Source organism: Harmonia axyridis, chromosome 7 (genome assembly GCF_914767665.1).
Source record: "Harmonia axyridis chromosome 7, icHarAxyr1.1, whole genome shotgun sequence".
In the NCBI taxonomy this organism is placed as follows: Eukaryota; Metazoa; Arthropoda; class Insecta; order Coleoptera; family Coccinellidae; genus Harmonia; species Harmonia axyridis.
Window position 1 is genome coordinate 25931796 of NC_059507.1, and position 17965 is coordinate 25949760.

Genomic DNA, 17965 nt, shown 5'->3' on the forward strand with positions numbered 1-17965 from the left:
ATATTATTCCATACTCCCAGCCATCTTCTCCCTTTGTTGAAGTCTAGCTTTTTTTTGCTCTCGAAATTTTGCATCAGAAGGTCGTTTTCTCTTGTATGGCTCCTAGAATTTAAGAAAAACTTGATCCAAAATTGGTAAGGACATTCACCCATGATTTACTTTGCGCCATCCCTTTGAGAATAACCTGTATGTTTTCATTTTTATGAATTTAAACCTTAAATCCGAGCCTTTAAACCTAAACGGAGTTAATATTAATAATAATAATAAGTTAAGACCGATCTGAAGCACATACCCTGTTCCTGTTATAATAATTAATTTTTGGCAAAGGTGAAATATAATTTTTTTAGAATGTCAAACGGCTACGAACATCAAATAAATAATACAGATGCAGGGTGCATATTAAAAAAAAATTAAGTATAATATGATGGTGGCCCCAGGTAACAAATTCAAAATATCAAAGTCGATTCAATTTTTTCACGATTACAAACAATACTTCCCTATTTGAAGCAAATAAAAATAATATTATAGTATATAGGTATGGGATAATTTAGGATGTGCACCATTTTAAACAGAAAAAAAAATATCGAATTTTATAGACCAATAGAAATGCTAATACTGTATGTGGATAGGTACTTACCATTTCATAAAATTTAATTCAATCATAACAAGAAACAGTTAAAAAAACCACAATTACACAAAATACAAATCTTTTTAATTATCTGAGTATTTTAATTTTTTGCGTCTTGACCTCAACCCCTAAACGTTTCGAAACAAAATAACTATTCTTTGGATAGGTTTCTGCTGTTATAGCATAGCAAGCAGATTTTGGTAGTTTCAGAAATTCTCTGTAACCTGTAGTATTTTTCCTAAAGATGGTGGCGAAAGTTTTAGTAATTCCCATGGCTAAAAGCTATTGCCTCGGTATTTATGATTGTTTATGTGTACTATATGCGTTTTAGTGATGATCGAAGAAATGGTGCCCGCCGTCCGGTGCAGGTGGTCCATAAAAAAATCCCGTACCGACAAAGGGATGATTGTTTATGATTTGTTTACTCGAAAAGAATCGTATATTTGCAATCTGTGGCCGAGGTTATTTTATGGGGATTGCGACGTTCGGGTTCGGGAACTTGTTTGGATGTGTAAAAGATGTCTTTGCACGTTGAAAATTGTTGAAAAAATAAAAAAAAAACTTTTTCAAAAACCTTTGGTCTTTGGGTTTTTCATGCGGTCTATAAGGGATTTTGGCGCCCCCTTAGAGTGGCGCCCGCGTGCGGTGCACGCGTTGAACGCGCGGTTGCGGGGGCCCTGTGTTTTGTATGAAGAACATGAAATTTATACATACCTAAACATTGGAATAATACAATTGAATGCTTCTGTAGGAATGAGTTTATTCAAATAAGTAGGTACATGAGCATCACTTAATTTAGTTACCATTTTCAAGTCCTTTTCTTTTTCTAATTCATATAATTCTTCGATGTGTTTCCATCTTGCTATCTTTCCTTCAAATTCCACTTCATATTTCAATAATACCTATATTCCTCATGCACTTCATTAAATGTGGGACGTCAAATAAATATAGCAATTCCTTTCCATTCATATCAAATTTAGTGCATTTATTAGTTACACCTAAATTTTTGGAAAATGCAACAAAGTTAGACCCCAAATCAGACACTAGGACTCTTGCATTAAGTACTATTTCAACCATTTTGTCGATGCAATCTCCAATAATTCCACTCAGGTCTGTTGGACTACAGGATGTATTCAAAAAATTATATCCTAATGGCTGCTTCCAATTATTGTTTATTCCTCTTACCATCAATACTAAAGCATTTTTTGCTGGGATATATTTTTTTCTTTGCCTGAAATAAAAAGGTTTTGTAAAAACTTGTTCTATATATCAAGTATTCAGCAAATGAAAAAATTCAGCTCTTAATGCTAACCAATATCATGGAAACCCACAATTTCATCATTTTTCTTATCATATTGCAAATTTGCTTTGATCGATACTTCATCCATTGACAAAGCACACATCCTGTCTTCTTTGCTTTTACCTTCTAGTCGCCATTTGAGACTTCTGAATATAAAATCATTTAAACCAGTTCTTTTCTCAATATTCTCTGTCATTCTTCTCAATGTAGATACTGATGGAAAATTATATATGGCAACCATTCTTTTATAAATTTTAGGCCCGGAATAATATAGTGAAAGGGCATGCTGTTTAAATTCCTTGGTATATCTTCTTCCGTTTAGATTTTTATCATTGAGATCACTGATTATTTTGGCTATATTTCCAAAACTATAATATTTGGCAGATGAATATCACAAGCCTTTTCGAATTTGTCTTTAGATAGTTGTGTCTTGCAGGGGTCTATTTCCTGAATAGACTGTTTGAAGTTGAATGTCTTTAATATCATTCTTTCAATTTCATTTTCCTTTGACTGAAAAATAAGGTTTTTTCTATTGACTATATATTCTCCAAATTTAACTATACATTACCTCAATTAGATGCCTCAACTTTCTTTTTCTTGGTGTTTGGTGAGATAATTCTTTAGTTGTTTGAGTTTCTATATGTGCAACTCGTTTTCCTTCGGTTCCCATTTTATCTTCTGTTCACTTCATACATACATATTTTACTAATTCCAAATATATTATAAATAATAAAATATTTAGTTCCTTTGTTGTTTTAATTCAAAGAAATATATTTAATGTTTTTGAAAAAACAGGAATTTTGAATACTTCGATAAATTTTGCTTGGTATTCAATATTCAAAGAGAATAGGAGTTGAATACAAGCAGTCGGGTGAATTCAAAAATTTGAATTGGTTAATCTGACAAATCACTTGCGTTTTGAACCTTTTAGAAAGAGTGGGAAGTTCGGTTATCTTTGTCATTTTTTACTACAGTAGTTCATAGTGAAACTCAAGGTCAACGAAACGCCGTGCCTAAAAACGGCAGAGAGAATTGTCTGGTTAGTCTGTGCTATTACCTTTCAATTAGGGATGCGCCGAAGCATCGATTCGGCTTCGGTATCCGGCCGCTTCGGTCTACTTTTCAATTATTCGGCTTCGCTTCGGCCGAAGCAGGGGGGTGAAACTCGTAGTACTAAATTGGAAACAAATATTCTATGCGCCTACCTAACAGAGAATGAAAGAGATAGAAGATGTATGGTTATCTCTGTCGCTCATGACAAGAAGGATAATGTTCCAAAATCCAAATTGACATTCGACAGTTGCAGTTTGGCGCCTTCGCGGTTTTAGCGGTTAAAATGTTTTGTTGCAGTGTATAATGAAAATAATTTACTAGGTAATTCACTATAGTTTCTCATCGTTCTTCGCAATTATTGTTTTTCTTGTTAAGGATATCTCATCCCAATTACCCATTCCTGAAAATACCACCAAAACCAGTGAAACTTTCCCTTTATAAAAATGTATTCTATTGTAAATTTCCATCTTGTAAAAATTCTTATAGGTCTAAAACCCTAAACCATCAGCAAAACAAGCGCTTTTTCTGTTTTCCTACCAATCCATCAAGGTTATTGTCATGGCAAAAAGTTTGCGGAATAGAACCGAGCGTGAAATGTTCATATTTTCGAATATGTGAGGATCATTTTTTACCATCTGATTTTAATTGCCCTAACCCTAACATTGTTTCCCGTCTTCGTGTTGATGCTGTTCCAAGATTTCCACCAAAATATCATGTTCTTAATGAACATAATTACACACGTAAGTCTGAAAATGATAGGTTATCCTCCAAAGCCAGCATCAATATTATTAGTGATGTACTAATCACTCCAAGCACTCTTATGACCTCAACATCTAATTCTTGCTCTTCTATGCCCTCACCATCTAATCCTCCCACTCGTATTCCCTCAGCATATAATCCTCGCACTCCTATTCCCTCAACATCTGATCCTCTCAATCCTATTCCCTCAATATCTAATCCATCAACTCCAGTAAGTAGCCCCGTATCATGTACAAGTGAATTTTCTAGTTCTGAAACAGCTCAAAAAAATTCATTAGATATGTACTCATTTTAGACAGACAGACAAACAGGATTTTTACGGAAAGTTGGGCTTCATAAATCAGATTTATCCTTTGAGCAGGAGTCCATGTACAAAATTCATAGAACTGTGTCTTCCAGATTATCGAAACTCAAAAATTTATTAAATAATGAGCGTATTCAGTTTCCAACACTGAAAGAATTGTACAAAGTTGGTAAATTTCAATTTATTGAAGACAATTTGAATAAAGTCACCACGCAGTTCATAAATTCACAATTAAGAAATGCCAACAAGCCTCCAACAGCTCGCCGGTGGTCTACAGAAGATAAAGCTTTTGCGTTATCTTTGTTTAAAAGGAGTCCAAAACTTTATAACTATCTTCGAAATATTTTTCAGTTACCATCACCTAGATCACTTCAATTAATTTTGGCTTCAATACCTTTCGAATGTGGACTTCTTAAACCTGTTTTGGAACACTTGAAAATTCACGTTGAAAACATGGACGAGATTGATCGTTATTGTGCCTTAATTTTTGATGAGATGTCTTTGAGTAGTGGTCTCTACTATGAAAGCCACAAGCAAAGAATATCTGGCTTCGAGGATTTGGGCACAAAGGGTAGAACATCCAACCCTGCAAATCATGCTCTCATTTTCATGATACGGAGCATCAGTAAATGTTACAAGATGCCTGTCGCATATTTTTTCACTAAAGACTCCATAAAAACTGATAATTTGAAAGAAATGATTATTCAAGTTATCAGAGAGCTACGATTGGTAGGGATGAAGGTTTGTGCCACAGTTTGTGACCAGGGTAGCTCTAATAGGGCGGCTATTGCTGCTCTCACTAGAGAGTATCCAGACAAAAACCCAAGTCCATATCAATTTATAGTTGATGGAGAATTAGTGGTAACAATATTCGACGTACCACATCTTTTAAAAAATACAAGAAATGCAATAATTGATTGTAGGATAGAATTTGAAAAAGGAAAGTTTGCAAGCATGGAACATATTTTGCAAGCTTTCCAATTCGATAATTCTAGACGTACTTATAGATGTCTGTTTAGAATGAAAGAGTCTTATTTCAATTTCAAAGATTCTTACATGAAAATGAAAGTTAAAGTAGCAGCTCGACAGCTGAGTCAAACAATGGCAGCAGCCATTGAAACATTTCATTCTTCTGGACATTTGAAATCAGATTCTTTACATACTGCGGAATTCTGTCATCTGATGGATAATTTATTTGACTCACTGAACAGTTCACAAGTGCGTAATCACGAAGGAAGAAAATTTCGATCTGCACTATCGGGTAATTCTCCTCATTTAGAGTTTTGGTATGACATGTTGTCTAAAATTAATAGATGGAAAATTTTTGATAAGCAGGGAAAGTTGAGAAATAATTTTAAATTCGTTGATGGGTGGCTAACAAGTATTAGAGCAATCATTTTACTTTGGAAAAAGTTACAATTGCAGGGGATAACATTTTTGAATTTAAGGAACTTGAATCAAGATCCTTTAGAAAACTTTTTTGGCCAGATAAGGCAGCATGGTGTCTGCAATACGAATCCCACATGCCAACAATTTGTTGCAGCTATGAAAACTTTAATTATTAATAATTTAAGTTCTCCGCTCAGCAAATCAAGAAATTGTGAGGATGATTTCTATGAATTTTTAGGGAATTTTGGTAAATTTATTGAAAAGTATTCAGACACCATTGACCAAACTCCTGAAACATCTTGTAGTAATACAATTGTTGACACTCCTGATAGTACGGATGAAATTTTTTTGGAGCAAAATTATGCTACTGCTTATGTAGCAGGGTATATTTTGAGCAAAGTTGATGTACTGGACTGTGTTCAGTGTCGAAATAACTTATTCTCGAATGATGTGATTTTAAATCAGCATCTATTCGTTACGTTTAAAGAGAACGATGAGAGAACAAGATTGAATTATCCGAGTGAAAGGTTAGTTCAATTTATAGATTTAATACATGAAAAATGTTATAAATACCTCCACGCAAATGCCCACAATGTTAACCTCGTAGATATAAGGTGTGTGAATAAGTCTTTCCCGCTTTTTTTCAAATTTTGAGCCTTTATTGTGAAAAAATGGTTACAAATGAATTATTGAAAGTATTGGCCGTCGCTAGCTACAACTTTTCCCCATCTTTCTGGCAACATACGAATCCCGTTGCGAAAAAATTCGACCGGTTTGGCCTCTATCCAGTCATCCACCCATTTTTTGGCTTCCTCGTAGGAATGGAAGTGCTGGTCAGCCAGGCCATGCGTCATCGATCTGAAGAGATGGTAATCAGACGGAGCAATGTCTGGACTATACGGCGGGTGGGGTAGGACTTCCCAATTGAGCGTTTCTAAGTATGTTTTCACCGGCTGTGCAACATGTGGGCGAGCATTGTCATGTTGCAAAATAACTTTGTCGTGCCTGTCGGAGTATTGTGGCCGTTTTTCTCGCAGTGCGCGGCTCAAACGCATCAATTGTCGTCGATAGACCTCGCCTGTGATCATTTCATTCGGTTTCAGAAGCTCATAGTAAACCACACCTAGCTGGTCCCACCATATACAGAGCATGAGCTTGGCGCCATGAATATTTGGCTTGGCCGTCGATGATGATGCATGGCCGGGTAGTCCCCATGATTTTCTTCGCTTCGGATTATCGTAACGGATCCACTTTTCATCGCCAGTCACGATACGATGCAGAAAACCCTTTCTTTTATGTCGCTGAAGCAGCTGTTCGCAAGTGAAAAAACGCCGTTCGACGTCTCTCAGCTTCAGTTCGTACGGCACCCAATTTCCTTGCTTTTGGATCATTCCCATGGCTTTCAAACGCTTGGAAATGGTTGTTCGGTCAACTCCCAATGCTTCAGCAAGTTCTTCTTGCGTTTGACACGAATCTTCATCAAGCAAAGTCGCCAATTCTTGATCTTCAAAGATTTGCGGCCGCCCGGAACGCTCCTTGTCTTCCACGTCGAAATCGCCACTTTTGAAGCGTCGAAACCATCCGCGAACACTTGAATCATCGACACAACCTTCTCCATAAGCTTCCTGAAGCAACCGATGCGCCTCGGCAGCAGATTTCTTCAAATTGAACCAATAAAGTGAAACTTCCCGCAAATTACGTCGACTCGGCTCAAATTTCGACATTTTCACGATTTCAAAAATTTATGATGCGAAAAAATTTCAACTAATGTGTTAGTGTGGAATTGTTGACAGATGAATAAGCTTTGATTATGACATATGTAACCATTAAATACTCGCACAGTATTGGTGGCGCCATCTCTTACAAAAAACGGGAAAGACTTATTCACACACCTTATAAATTTCGAAATTCCTTCAAAAAAGAACTCGTTAATTTTTCATTTTGTGGGGAACATAACATAACAGAAAAAATTCTCAATATGACTGCACGGTTAATTATTTATGAATATTTGAAGGAAAAAAACCAGTTAAAAACAGGAACTGCCAGTAATTTAAAAAAACAAGCAGTATTTTTGGATTCGAATATAAAAAACAAAAACCTCAACATTTGTTGAAAAAAAATTTTTTTGACTGATTCGTTTAATTTTTTCATTTGTGATATTGTTATAATGAGTCTTTTATTTATATATATTATTACGTTATTATGTTTTGAATTTGAAAAAACGAATTATTTTTCTATCCAAATATTTAAAAAACCTCAACATTCGTTGAAAAAAAAAATTTAAACTTGTTACTCTATTTTTAGATAATTTTTAATTAATTCGTTTTCAGTTCGATAATCAAACAATTTCCTATTCTACTATTAAAAAAACCTCAACATTCTTTTGAAAAATAATTAAAATATTTTCAAGACTGATATTAGATATTACGTTAATTTATTTTTTGTTTGAAAAATCGAACATCATTTTTCTTTGCGAGTATTCAAAGAACTCAACATTTGATGAAAAAAAAATTTTTAAAACCATTTTCTCTGATATTAAGTTAATTTGTTTTTTGTTTGAAAAAATACATCATTTTTTATTCAAATATTAAAAAAATTATCAACATTCGTTAAAAAAAAATTTATCTTGTTCCAATATTTTTAGATGATTTTACGTTAACGTTTTATAACCAAACATTTTCGGATAGTATAAGGTGTGTGAATAAGTCTTTCCCGTTTTTTTTCAAATTTTGAGCCTTTATTGTGAAAAAATGGTTACAAATGAATTATTGAAAGTATTGGCCATCGCTAGCTACAACTTTTCCCCATCTTTCTGGCAACATACGAATCCCGTTGCGAAAAAATTCGACCGGTTTGGCCTCTATCCAGTCAGCCACCCATTTTTTGGCTTCCTCGTAGGAATGGAAGTGCTGGTCAGGCAGGCCATGCGTCATCGATCTGAAGAGATGGTAATCAGACGGAGCAATGTCTGGACTATACGGCGGGTGGGGTAGGACTTCCCATTTGAGCGTTTCTAAGTATGTTTTCACCGGCTGTGCAACATGTGGGCGAGCATTGTCATGTTGCAAAATAACTTTGTCGTGCCTGTCGGAGTATTGTGGCCGTTTTTCTCGCAGTGCGCGGCTCAAACGCATCAATTGTCGTCGATAGACCTCGCCTGTGATCCTTTCATTCGGTTTCAGAAGCTCATAGTAAACCACACCTAGCTGGTCCCACCATATACAGAGCATGAGCTTGGCGCCATGAATATTTGGCTTGGCCGTCGATGATGATGCATGGCCGGGTAGTCCCCATGATTTTCTTCGCTTCTGATTATCGTAACGGATCCACTTTTCATCGCCAGTCACGATACGATGCAGAAAACCCTTTCTTTTATGTCGCTGAAGCAGCTGTTCGCAAGTGAAAAAACGCCGTTCGACGTCTCTCAGCTTCAGTTCGTACGGCACCCAATTTCTTTGCTTTTGGATCATTCCCATGGCTTTCAAACGCTTGGAAATGGTTGTTCGGTCAACTCCCAATGCTTCAGCAAGTTCTTCTTGCGTTTGACACGAATCTTCATCAAGCAAAGTCGCCAATTCTTGATCTTCAAAGATTTGCGGCCGCCCGGAACGCTCCTTGTCTTCCACGTCGAAATCGCCACTTTTGAAGCGTCGAAACCATCCGCGAACACTTGAATCATCGACACAACCTTCTCCATAAGCTTCCTGAAGCAACCGATGCGCCTCGGCAGCAGATTTCTTCAAATTGAACCAATAAAGTGAAACTTCCCGCAAATGACGTCGACTCGGCTCAAATTTCGACATTTTCACGATTTCAAAAATTTATGATGCGAAAAAATTTCAACTAATGTGTTAGTGTGGAATTGTTGACAGATGAATAAGCTTTGATTATGACATATGTAACCATTAAATACTCGCACAGTATTGGTGGCGCCATCTCTTACAAAAAACGGGAAAGACTTATTCACACACCTGATAGTATTGAAAAATATTCAACATTCGTTGAAAAAAAAAATTTTATCCATTAAGACTGATATTAGATATTATGTTAATTTATTTTTTGTTTGAAAAACCAACATTTTTATTATTTATCTTTGTGAGTATTGAAAAAAAATCAATTTGTTCAATAAAAAAAATTTTTAAATCTTTTGATCTTATATTATGTTATTTGTTTTTAGTTTGAAAAACCAAACATAATTTGGTATTTAAAAAAACTCAACATTTCAATCATGGGCGCCCGCAGAAATTTTTCTCAGGGGGGGCAAAATGAAAATAATTGAAAAACAATAAGGCATCCATGATTGTCGTAGGCGACATCAGTATTCCGTTTCTTTCTATTTCTGTATTTATATTTATCACCAGCGTCTACTCTGAATTTCAAAAGATCACTAAAAGTGGTACAGGGTGGACAAAAATACAATAGTTTCGTGTGTGCTCATAAAATAACGCATAATATTCTTTATTAGTTAAATTAATAATATTATCAAAAATACTTATTGTCTAGCGCTAATTGGTTTGAATGTAACACCCTGTAGTTTGTTACATTTTTAGATTAATAAAAATGAGCTGTTTCCAAACATGTTTGGTACTTTTAGTCTAGCAGACAGAATATGAAAGAAATTATTTCTTATTTTTATACATTTTTATCAATCTAAAAATGTAACAAACTACAGGGTGTTATATTCAAACCAATTGCCGTATTTTTGATAATATTGTTAATTTAACCAATAAAGAATGTTACGCGTCACTTTATGAGCAAACACAAAACTATTGTATTTTCGTCCACCCTGTACCAATTGGAATCAACATGTGATACATTTTTGGAATCTGCTCAGCCAGAGTAATCGGAAAATTCAGTCAAAATGGGGGTATTCCATTAAAAAAAAATGACGCTGACGTCATTACTCGAAAGTAATTCACCCTGTATATTAGATTATTATTTTAAAATACGGTAAATTAAAATAAAGAATCGACATGTTTCAGGATTATTTCTTAAAATGGTCTGTTTAGCTGAAAATGAATTTTGTTCCATACTTAACGGTTACGGACGCAGTGTATAAGATGAATTTATAAACAAATTGACACGCATGGAGTGCTTTCGGTTCCATGATTTTTCTTCACCCAAGAAGTGCTCAACGCGCCTAAAAAAGTTTTTAATTCAAAAAATACCTCTGCCGATTATGGATTATATGTATAGTATGTAATTCCATTGAAAACCGGAAAATAGTTGTGAATCTATTACTTTCCTTTTTTCCTTGACCTTTGGATTGAGAAAGTAATATTGAGGGTGTTGTGCTGAAAAATGAGGCATCCAAAATCTCAGGGGGGGCCATGGCCCCCCCTGGCCCCCCCCTGCGGGCGCCCATGATTTCAATTCAATTTCAATTACAAAATTATTATTTGTGATATATTTATTAGAGATTTGTTTTTTTACCGATGGTGTTTTTTAGTCAGTAAGAATCTGACACTACTGTTTAAGTGCGGACCCTTGCAGTGTCTCCTGTGAGGAAGGATCCTCTCAGGCAGCTGTACAAAGCTTTATTGTGTTTGTTTTGTGCAGTTGATGCAAGATTTTTCACCTATAAAAAAAAAACTTATTATTGATCATAAAATTGTTGAATAAATTCGTTGACATTCTAATATCTGTTTACAGGTCTGCACAACTTTTGGTCTAGTCTAAGGATTGAAATGAGTGCCTTAAATCTTCGATGGACGACTCCATTGGTTATGTACATCCTAAAATGGCTGTTTGATTACTATATCATCAATTTTTAACAGAATTATAAATGATTGAATGAATTTGACCGGTAAAGGTCAATAATTAATCATGGAAAACCCATTTATTAGTTGCCGACGTGAAGCCAACATACTTTAAAATCCCATATATCGCAGACCTCTAACAAAAAGCTCGTCATTTTTCAAAATACGAAGGGGTTGCAATTGCTTTGAAACCAGAGAACATCAAAATAGATAATTTTTTTACACTTTCATAGACTTAAGTTTATATTTAATATTGTATTCCTCCTTTCAGAGCCCTGAAGGTATAACGAAACTGGTCGGCAACTAATAAATGGGATTTCCATGATTAATTTTTGACCTTTACCTGCTAATTTCATTCAATCGTACAGTCATTATCAACCAACAATATTATAAATTATGTACTGTATTTCTGTTTGTTCCATGTAGTGTGTCCATTGAAATATTAGATAGAAGTCAAATAATATAGAGTGAAATCAATTTTTGCTCTTTTTACTAGTAGAATTAAAGGCCGCTTACATTTTAAACTTTCCTGCGGTAATTTCAAATTTTCCCGCCCTGAAGAAAGCCTATTTCTCACTTTGCCCGTTGGTGTCGCTAGTGCGGACCTAATCAAGATGGCGGTTATTTTGTTTCCACAGATTAGTAGGGAGATTGCATTTCTTATTATTAGTATTCTGTGCTGTGCAGTATGTCTGCATGTGTTGGTATATAATCTGGTTTTGTCAATCGTTCCAGATTATTCAAGAAATATTCCACAGAATCACTCTGAAAAGAAAAAATTAAGTTAGTATTAGGTATATCAACAATTACAAGAAAAATTATTGAATCACATGCTAATTATTTATCAATCACACAACTAGTATATTGTTGGAACTATAGCTTTTTTTAAAGCTTCTAGAAATAAGCTATAGTTCCAACAATACATAAAAAGGAAGACCCTTCAGATATCGCCAGTTATAGACCATTTCAAATTTGGGTGTCTTTGATAACTTAAGGGCCTTTAATTCCTTGAATCACAGATTATATGGGCGAAAATTTACAGGATGGGATTTCCAGGTATCTTCTTAAAGTAGTTGCAGAGCTATTTAGCGAACAGGCAAATGAGAGCAAAAGTTAATGGTTTCTTCTTCAAGGACTTTAATATAGATCATGGAGTTCCACAAAGCTCTAGATTAGGACCATTGTTATTTCTACTATTCGTTAATGATTTTCCTGAATATAGGAGAGCTAAGGTATTAATTATATTCGCTGATAATGTATCTACTTTAACGTCTGGCACCCTTTTGACCTAATGAGTTACCTTCAATATTTTCCGGAAGAGTTTGTGTGCACTGGTGCAACAAAAAAGGCATGTAATACTTATTGTATTTATTTTGGCGCTAATATCTGCTTGATCAGAGGTGTTGAAGTTGAACTGTGATTCAATGGTGTGATTGGAAGCTGCGTTTCACGGTACACAAAACGAAAAAATTTGAAATTTCTGCCTATTAAGGAATATTACAAAACTTTGATTGAAGATTCTTTCAGAAACAAAATCAGAAAGCTTGTTTCAGTATTTTCTTTTATTCAAGTTGAATTATTTATTATTTGCCTAGATTTTTCTATGTGGTATTTGTTTCAATCGATGGAATCTACACATACTTTATTTGAAACAGATATACATCTAATTTATGTGAACTTGTTGATATATATTTATTATTGTTTTATAGAAGAACTATTGTAAGTAGTAATTTATTTCCTATACACAATTACATCTTGAGGGAATAATAAATTATTATTATGAAAGTTTAGCCTTATGGATTGACGACTTTGATGATGAATAGGATGATAGATCAACAGTGATAACTGGACAACTGAATCGACACAATGTTAATTCGGCCTGGAATAACATAATTGCCTAATTTCGTTGAATTTTTGCGATCTAACATTTTCTACGTGGCAACACATTATCCAATTATTGTGACTTCGCCTACTAGAGGACATCCCCCATATAGTTTGCTGGCTTATAACCAACAAGTTTCAGAAATTTCTACATGAAACACAAACGAAAACTAACACGGGCTTAGCCAGGGGGGGGGGGTTTTGGGGGTTCAAACCCCCCCCGAAATGTTAAAGATGTCAAAAAAAAACTTTTTTTTTCAAAATCTCGAAAATATTTTTTAATGGAATTTGTAAAAAGTGAATGAAATTATCACTCTCAGTTTGATTAATTTGTAATGTGAAATTTGAATTGAATTACCTCTATGTAATCCAGTCAATTTGTGCTCACATGTGTCCTTCAAAGGAAAGTTATGGGTTAGTTTGATTTTTTCGATCGTATATAACGGGTGTTTTTTTTCGAGGTATATAACTTTAAGTTGGCATTACTGTTCAAGATGGCGACCGATTTAACAGCTGTCAAGTGATTTATTCTCAGTTCGGTTTGGCAATTCATCATGAATAGACTCACGCCTGAACAACGCTTGAAAATAGTGCAATTTTATTTCGAAAATAATGGTTCTGTGCGGAATACGTATCGCGCACTACGTCCATTAGCGATGAAGCGCACTTCTGGTTGAATGGCTACGTCAACAAACAAAACTGCCGCATTTGGAGTGAAGCTAATCCTCAAGTGTATGTCGAAACACCGTTACATCCAGAAAAACTGACTGTTTGGTGCGCTTTATGGGCTGGTGGAATCATTGGTCCGTACTTCTTCAAAAACGATGATGGCCAGAACGTTTCAGTCAATGGTGATCGGTATAGAGCCATGATTACTAACTTTTTCATTCCTGAATTGAACAACCATGATGTCCAGGAGCTGTGGTTCCAACAAGACGGCGCAACATGTCACACAGCTCGTGCCACAATCGATTTATTGAAAGACACGTTTGGTGACCGCCTAATTTCACGTTTTGGACCAATTGCCTCCAAGACCTTGTGATTTAACACCGCTAGACTACTTTCTGTGGGGCTATGTAAATTCATTGGTCTATGCGGATAAGCCACAAACCCTTGACCATTTGCCGTGTTATTGCCGATATACGGCCACAAATGTTGGAAAAAGTCATCGAAAATTGGACGTCCAGATTGGACTACATCCGAGCCAGCCTTGTCGGTCATATGGCAAAAATCATATTCAAAATGTAATGCCACAAGATTATCTTGCGGATAAATAAAATTCATATCAATCGAATAATCTATCGTTGTTTTATTGCAATTTAAAGTTCTATAGCTCTAAAAAAAACACCTTTTATTTTTTTGGGTTCTGAATCCGAATCTGAGGTTCAGCACCAGAATTCTGTGACGGAACATTAAAAAAAAATACAAAAAAAATTTAATCTTCTGACGTTTTCTTCCATAAAGTTTTTTGTCCGAAAAACCTGGCTCAAACGATAGTTCAAAATTGGCGTATTATATCTATCTCTGCTAAAACTCAGTTGATGGGGTAGTTTTAATTTCTTCGATTTATTATCTCTGTTTCTGGGGTACAGAATTCGAATCTGAAGTTTGCCACCATAATAATGATAAAACATTGAAAAAAAATGCAAAAAAGGTGATAACTATCATTTTTTACCGGTTTTTTGGATATAAACTTTCTACTCATAAATTTGAATTTGAGTACTCTGTTGTATAAATACTACGACGGTATTTTTCTCCTAAATATATTTATAGGAATCGATGTGAAGAAATAAACTAAATTTCAAAAAGTGATTTTGAAAATGCTTTTTTTCTCAAAACATACTTGAAAAATAAAACTAGTGAAAATAGACTGAATGGGTTGGCTCTTTTAAAGTTGATATATTTGAAAAGAAAAACATAAGATTTTTTTTATAATATGTAAAACCCCCCCCCGAAACTGAAACCTGGCTACGCCCGTGATAACTAATGAAGTTAATACATCAAAGTAACCTTCATTGTCGATTAATGCATGAAGGATTGAATATCGAAAATTAAAGTCAATTCTATAATTGTTTGACAAAAAGATTGTTTTTAATAAAATTTCGTTACTTACTTTAGGAACATACAATTGATTTTTGTGTATACTTGACTTTTTAATTCACCACCACAACAATTTATAAAAAAGTTGGAGATACAATTCTATGATTTTGCTAAAAAATCCTCCTGAAATTTAACGTGAACACTCAAATAGATATTTTACATAATAGACAAATTCAATCTAGTCAGATCGGTTGTTCCGTAAATATTGGGTCTTTGTTCCATATTTTGGTGCGATCAACCCAAAAAAATTAATATATAGTTTAAGGAGCTTCAAGCCTTGCGATAGTTGATTAAAAAAATATAATGTTAACAATTAACAATGCCTACTATCCAAATATCGATTTGATGAAAATTAAATATAAACACTTTTTAGTTTCCACAGATTTTTATTAATTAATTGTTTCACCGTCTTAGCGACTTTATCAAAACTTTGTTACATTGCAGAGTAACCAATTCTTGATAAAGCCTTTTAGGTATTAATGAAAATCTGTGGAAATTAAAACGTTTTTGTAATTATTCTTATAATATTAATGTGAATTTTCATCAAGTAAGGACTGAATCCATTGAATATCAAAAAATCGAATGAATATTTTTCCTTACCGCAAAGCCCTATAATTTAGAAATTGTGGGTTTTGAAAACTTTAATCGTAACAACTACGCGTTGAAACCGCTCAGCAACATTTTTAAAAAGTTTCGAGATGGTAGAGAATAAGAAACCAACAAAAAATTGGCAGATCCGAACTAAGCTACGTTTTTATCAAATTTTGGTACTTTCTACCTGACTTTTTTTACGAATTCTTGAAGTGTACAAGCCAATTCAGGCAAAGTACGTCCTAATACCTCAACTGTAAATCTATATCCTTAAAATAACAGACAAAATAATATTCTTTGTACTAGAGGATTTCCTAAATCCACCACACAGATTTTCGACATCTGCTGTTGGTCAAGCTGATACAATGGTCTCTAAACACATAAATATCACAAAAGCTAAATGAACTCATACTGTGAAGGCACCATTAGTAAAGATTCTCCCTAGAAGAGAATTTCTGATCCCAAAAAATTTTCAGTCAGCACTTCGACTATTGTTCAAACGAAAGAAAGAAAAAATTCTATAACAATTGACATGGTATTCAAAATTTCACATCTCCGTACCTACTAAGAATAGGAGTTTTCAAGTTGAATCAAGCTATCTGATATATTCATGACATTACCCCTTTTTAATTTATAATGATCTTTTATATTGTTTTCCCCTGTAATCACCGAATTCAATTTTCAACTTTTAAAAACTATGAATCATATTAGTATGCTAGAAAAATCAATAGCAACTTGTTTAGGAATCTTTTGGGAAAAATTTGCAGTAATCAAGGTTATTTTATGTTTCAATTGTGGTATTTTCCATTCTATGGGTTAAATGTCAAACTGATATTGGATTCAAATATTATGCTTCTATAAATATCCAAATTTTCATTGCTTGGCACGGAAATTGAAAGAAATTTTCAGAAAAATCGTATTTTTGTTCACAAATTTTATCTGACGAAATAACATAAAGAAAAAAGTTGGTTCATCAGATTTTCTATAATATTATTAGTAATTCAATAGCGTTTTAGTAAATACACTTCAAGCCCGAAATCGTTCAAATATACAGAATATCGAAAGAAATTACCCAATATTCCGATGACTATGTTTGAATTGATTTCAGATAAACCGAAAACAATGATATAATAAATGACATTTTATATGTAGTCTCTATGGGCGCAATGGGAACAAGAAGAGACAAGCCATGTTCATTGCGAACGATTAACAAAATTAAAGTTCAATTTTTTCCCATTGTACTCAAGATGAAATAACAAATCGGTGCAATGTAAATGAAGTAAATGATTAAACTACGAGCGAGTATGTACGTCAGTGGAGTAAACATAACAGCAAAAAGAATTCCGATAAACCAATATTAAGCCTTCTACATATTCAAATGATCAATTACTTTTCTGCCAGAACTTTTGACTTTCTATTCCTTCAAAAAAATTGTGAAAAATTCATATCATAAAGAAATTCGAGATATTATATTGGTTTTCCAACATTGAATTGTGAACCTCAAATTTTGTTAGTCAAATTATTTCCATGTTTGCTCACATTATAAAATTACATAAAATTTACTTCTCCAGAAAATTGATATTCGCTCTATAAATTTTACATAAAATTTCGAACGGCCATATTTACGGAACCCCTAGTCGTATTTCGCTCATTAACGAAATTTCAAAGTTCTTCCGTTTGAGAGTTCTAGTGTATACGACCTACCGGAAGTACAAAATTTAATTTGAAGACGGATTCGTCATTAGCCGAACCTCATCTTTTGAGAGCATTCCCGGCTCAAAATTCATAAAAATACTCACATTCAGACGAATTGATAGTGTTCGGCTCTCGAAGACGAGCACTCAAAAATATTACTACGGTATTCCTGATTCTTGTTTACATTAAGTTGTATGATATTATTAATTGACAATTATTATTGAACCAATATGTGCATTCAAAAAGATAAACTTATCTCACGTCCATGACGATGAACCTAGGGTTAGGTTTTTTCAGACACAAATTCACTAGATACCGACTAATCTTCGGCCTTAATTAAAATAATATTATGTAATAACATTTCGAATTGAAATTGCTATATTTCTTCGATAGAAATCTCGTTCGAAAAACTTAAAAATAAATGTTTATGATTTGAATCATTCTGATTTTGATGTGTGCTGAATAACACTCAAATGTATTGCAAATTTAACACTTTCGTTATACCC

At 34.1% G+C, this 17965-nt stretch overlaps 1 protein-coding gene and 2 long non-coding RNA genes across 4 annotated transcripts; 1 reads left to right on the top strand and 2 right to left on the bottom strand.

The window, feature by feature from the left end:
* Positions 1-1723: 1723 nt before the first annotated feature.
* Positions 1724-5030, bottom strand: LOC123683916. Its single transcript, XR_006748069.1, has 3 exons — positions 2497-5030; positions 1941-2438; positions 1724-1859 (listed from the first exon to the last, which is right to left on the bottom strand). It is a non-coding gene; the product is annotated as an uncharacterized LOC123683916 (long non-coding RNA).
* Positions 5030-11669, top strand: LOC123683906. Of its 2 annotated transcripts, none has more exons than XM_045622912.1 (2): positions 5030-5960; positions 11086-11669. In XM_045622912.1, the coding sequence occupies exons 1-2, from the start codon at positions 5065-5067 to the stop codon at positions 11105-11107; spliced, it is 918 nt and encodes a 305-aa protein (XP_045478868.1). In that variant the 5' UTR covers positions 5030-5064; the 3' UTR covers positions 11108-11669. The 2 variants fall into 2 exon arrangements, 1 of the variants encoding a protein (XP_045478868.1); XR_006748066.1 differs by lacking the exon at positions 5030-5960 and adding an exon at positions 9416-9528.
* LOC123683915 lies at positions 10808-17815 on the bottom strand. Its single transcript, XR_006748068.1, has 3 exons — positions 17564-17815; positions 11709-11957; positions 10808-11011 (listed from the first exon to the last, which is right to left on the bottom strand). It is a non-coding gene; the product is annotated as an uncharacterized LOC123683915 (long non-coding RNA).
* Positions 17816-17965: the final 150 nt, after the last annotated feature.

Excerpts from the sequence above, each read along its gene's own strand:
- LOC123683906 (XM_045622912.1), top strand. The coding sequence starts at position 5,065 with ATGAAAGAGTCTTATTTCAATTTCAAAGATTCTTACATGAAAATGAAA. Across the intron at positions 5,961-11,085 it reads TTGAATTATCCGAGTGAAAG|GTCTGCACAACTTTTGGTCT; the intron begins GTTAGTTCAATT and ends ATCTGTTTACAG.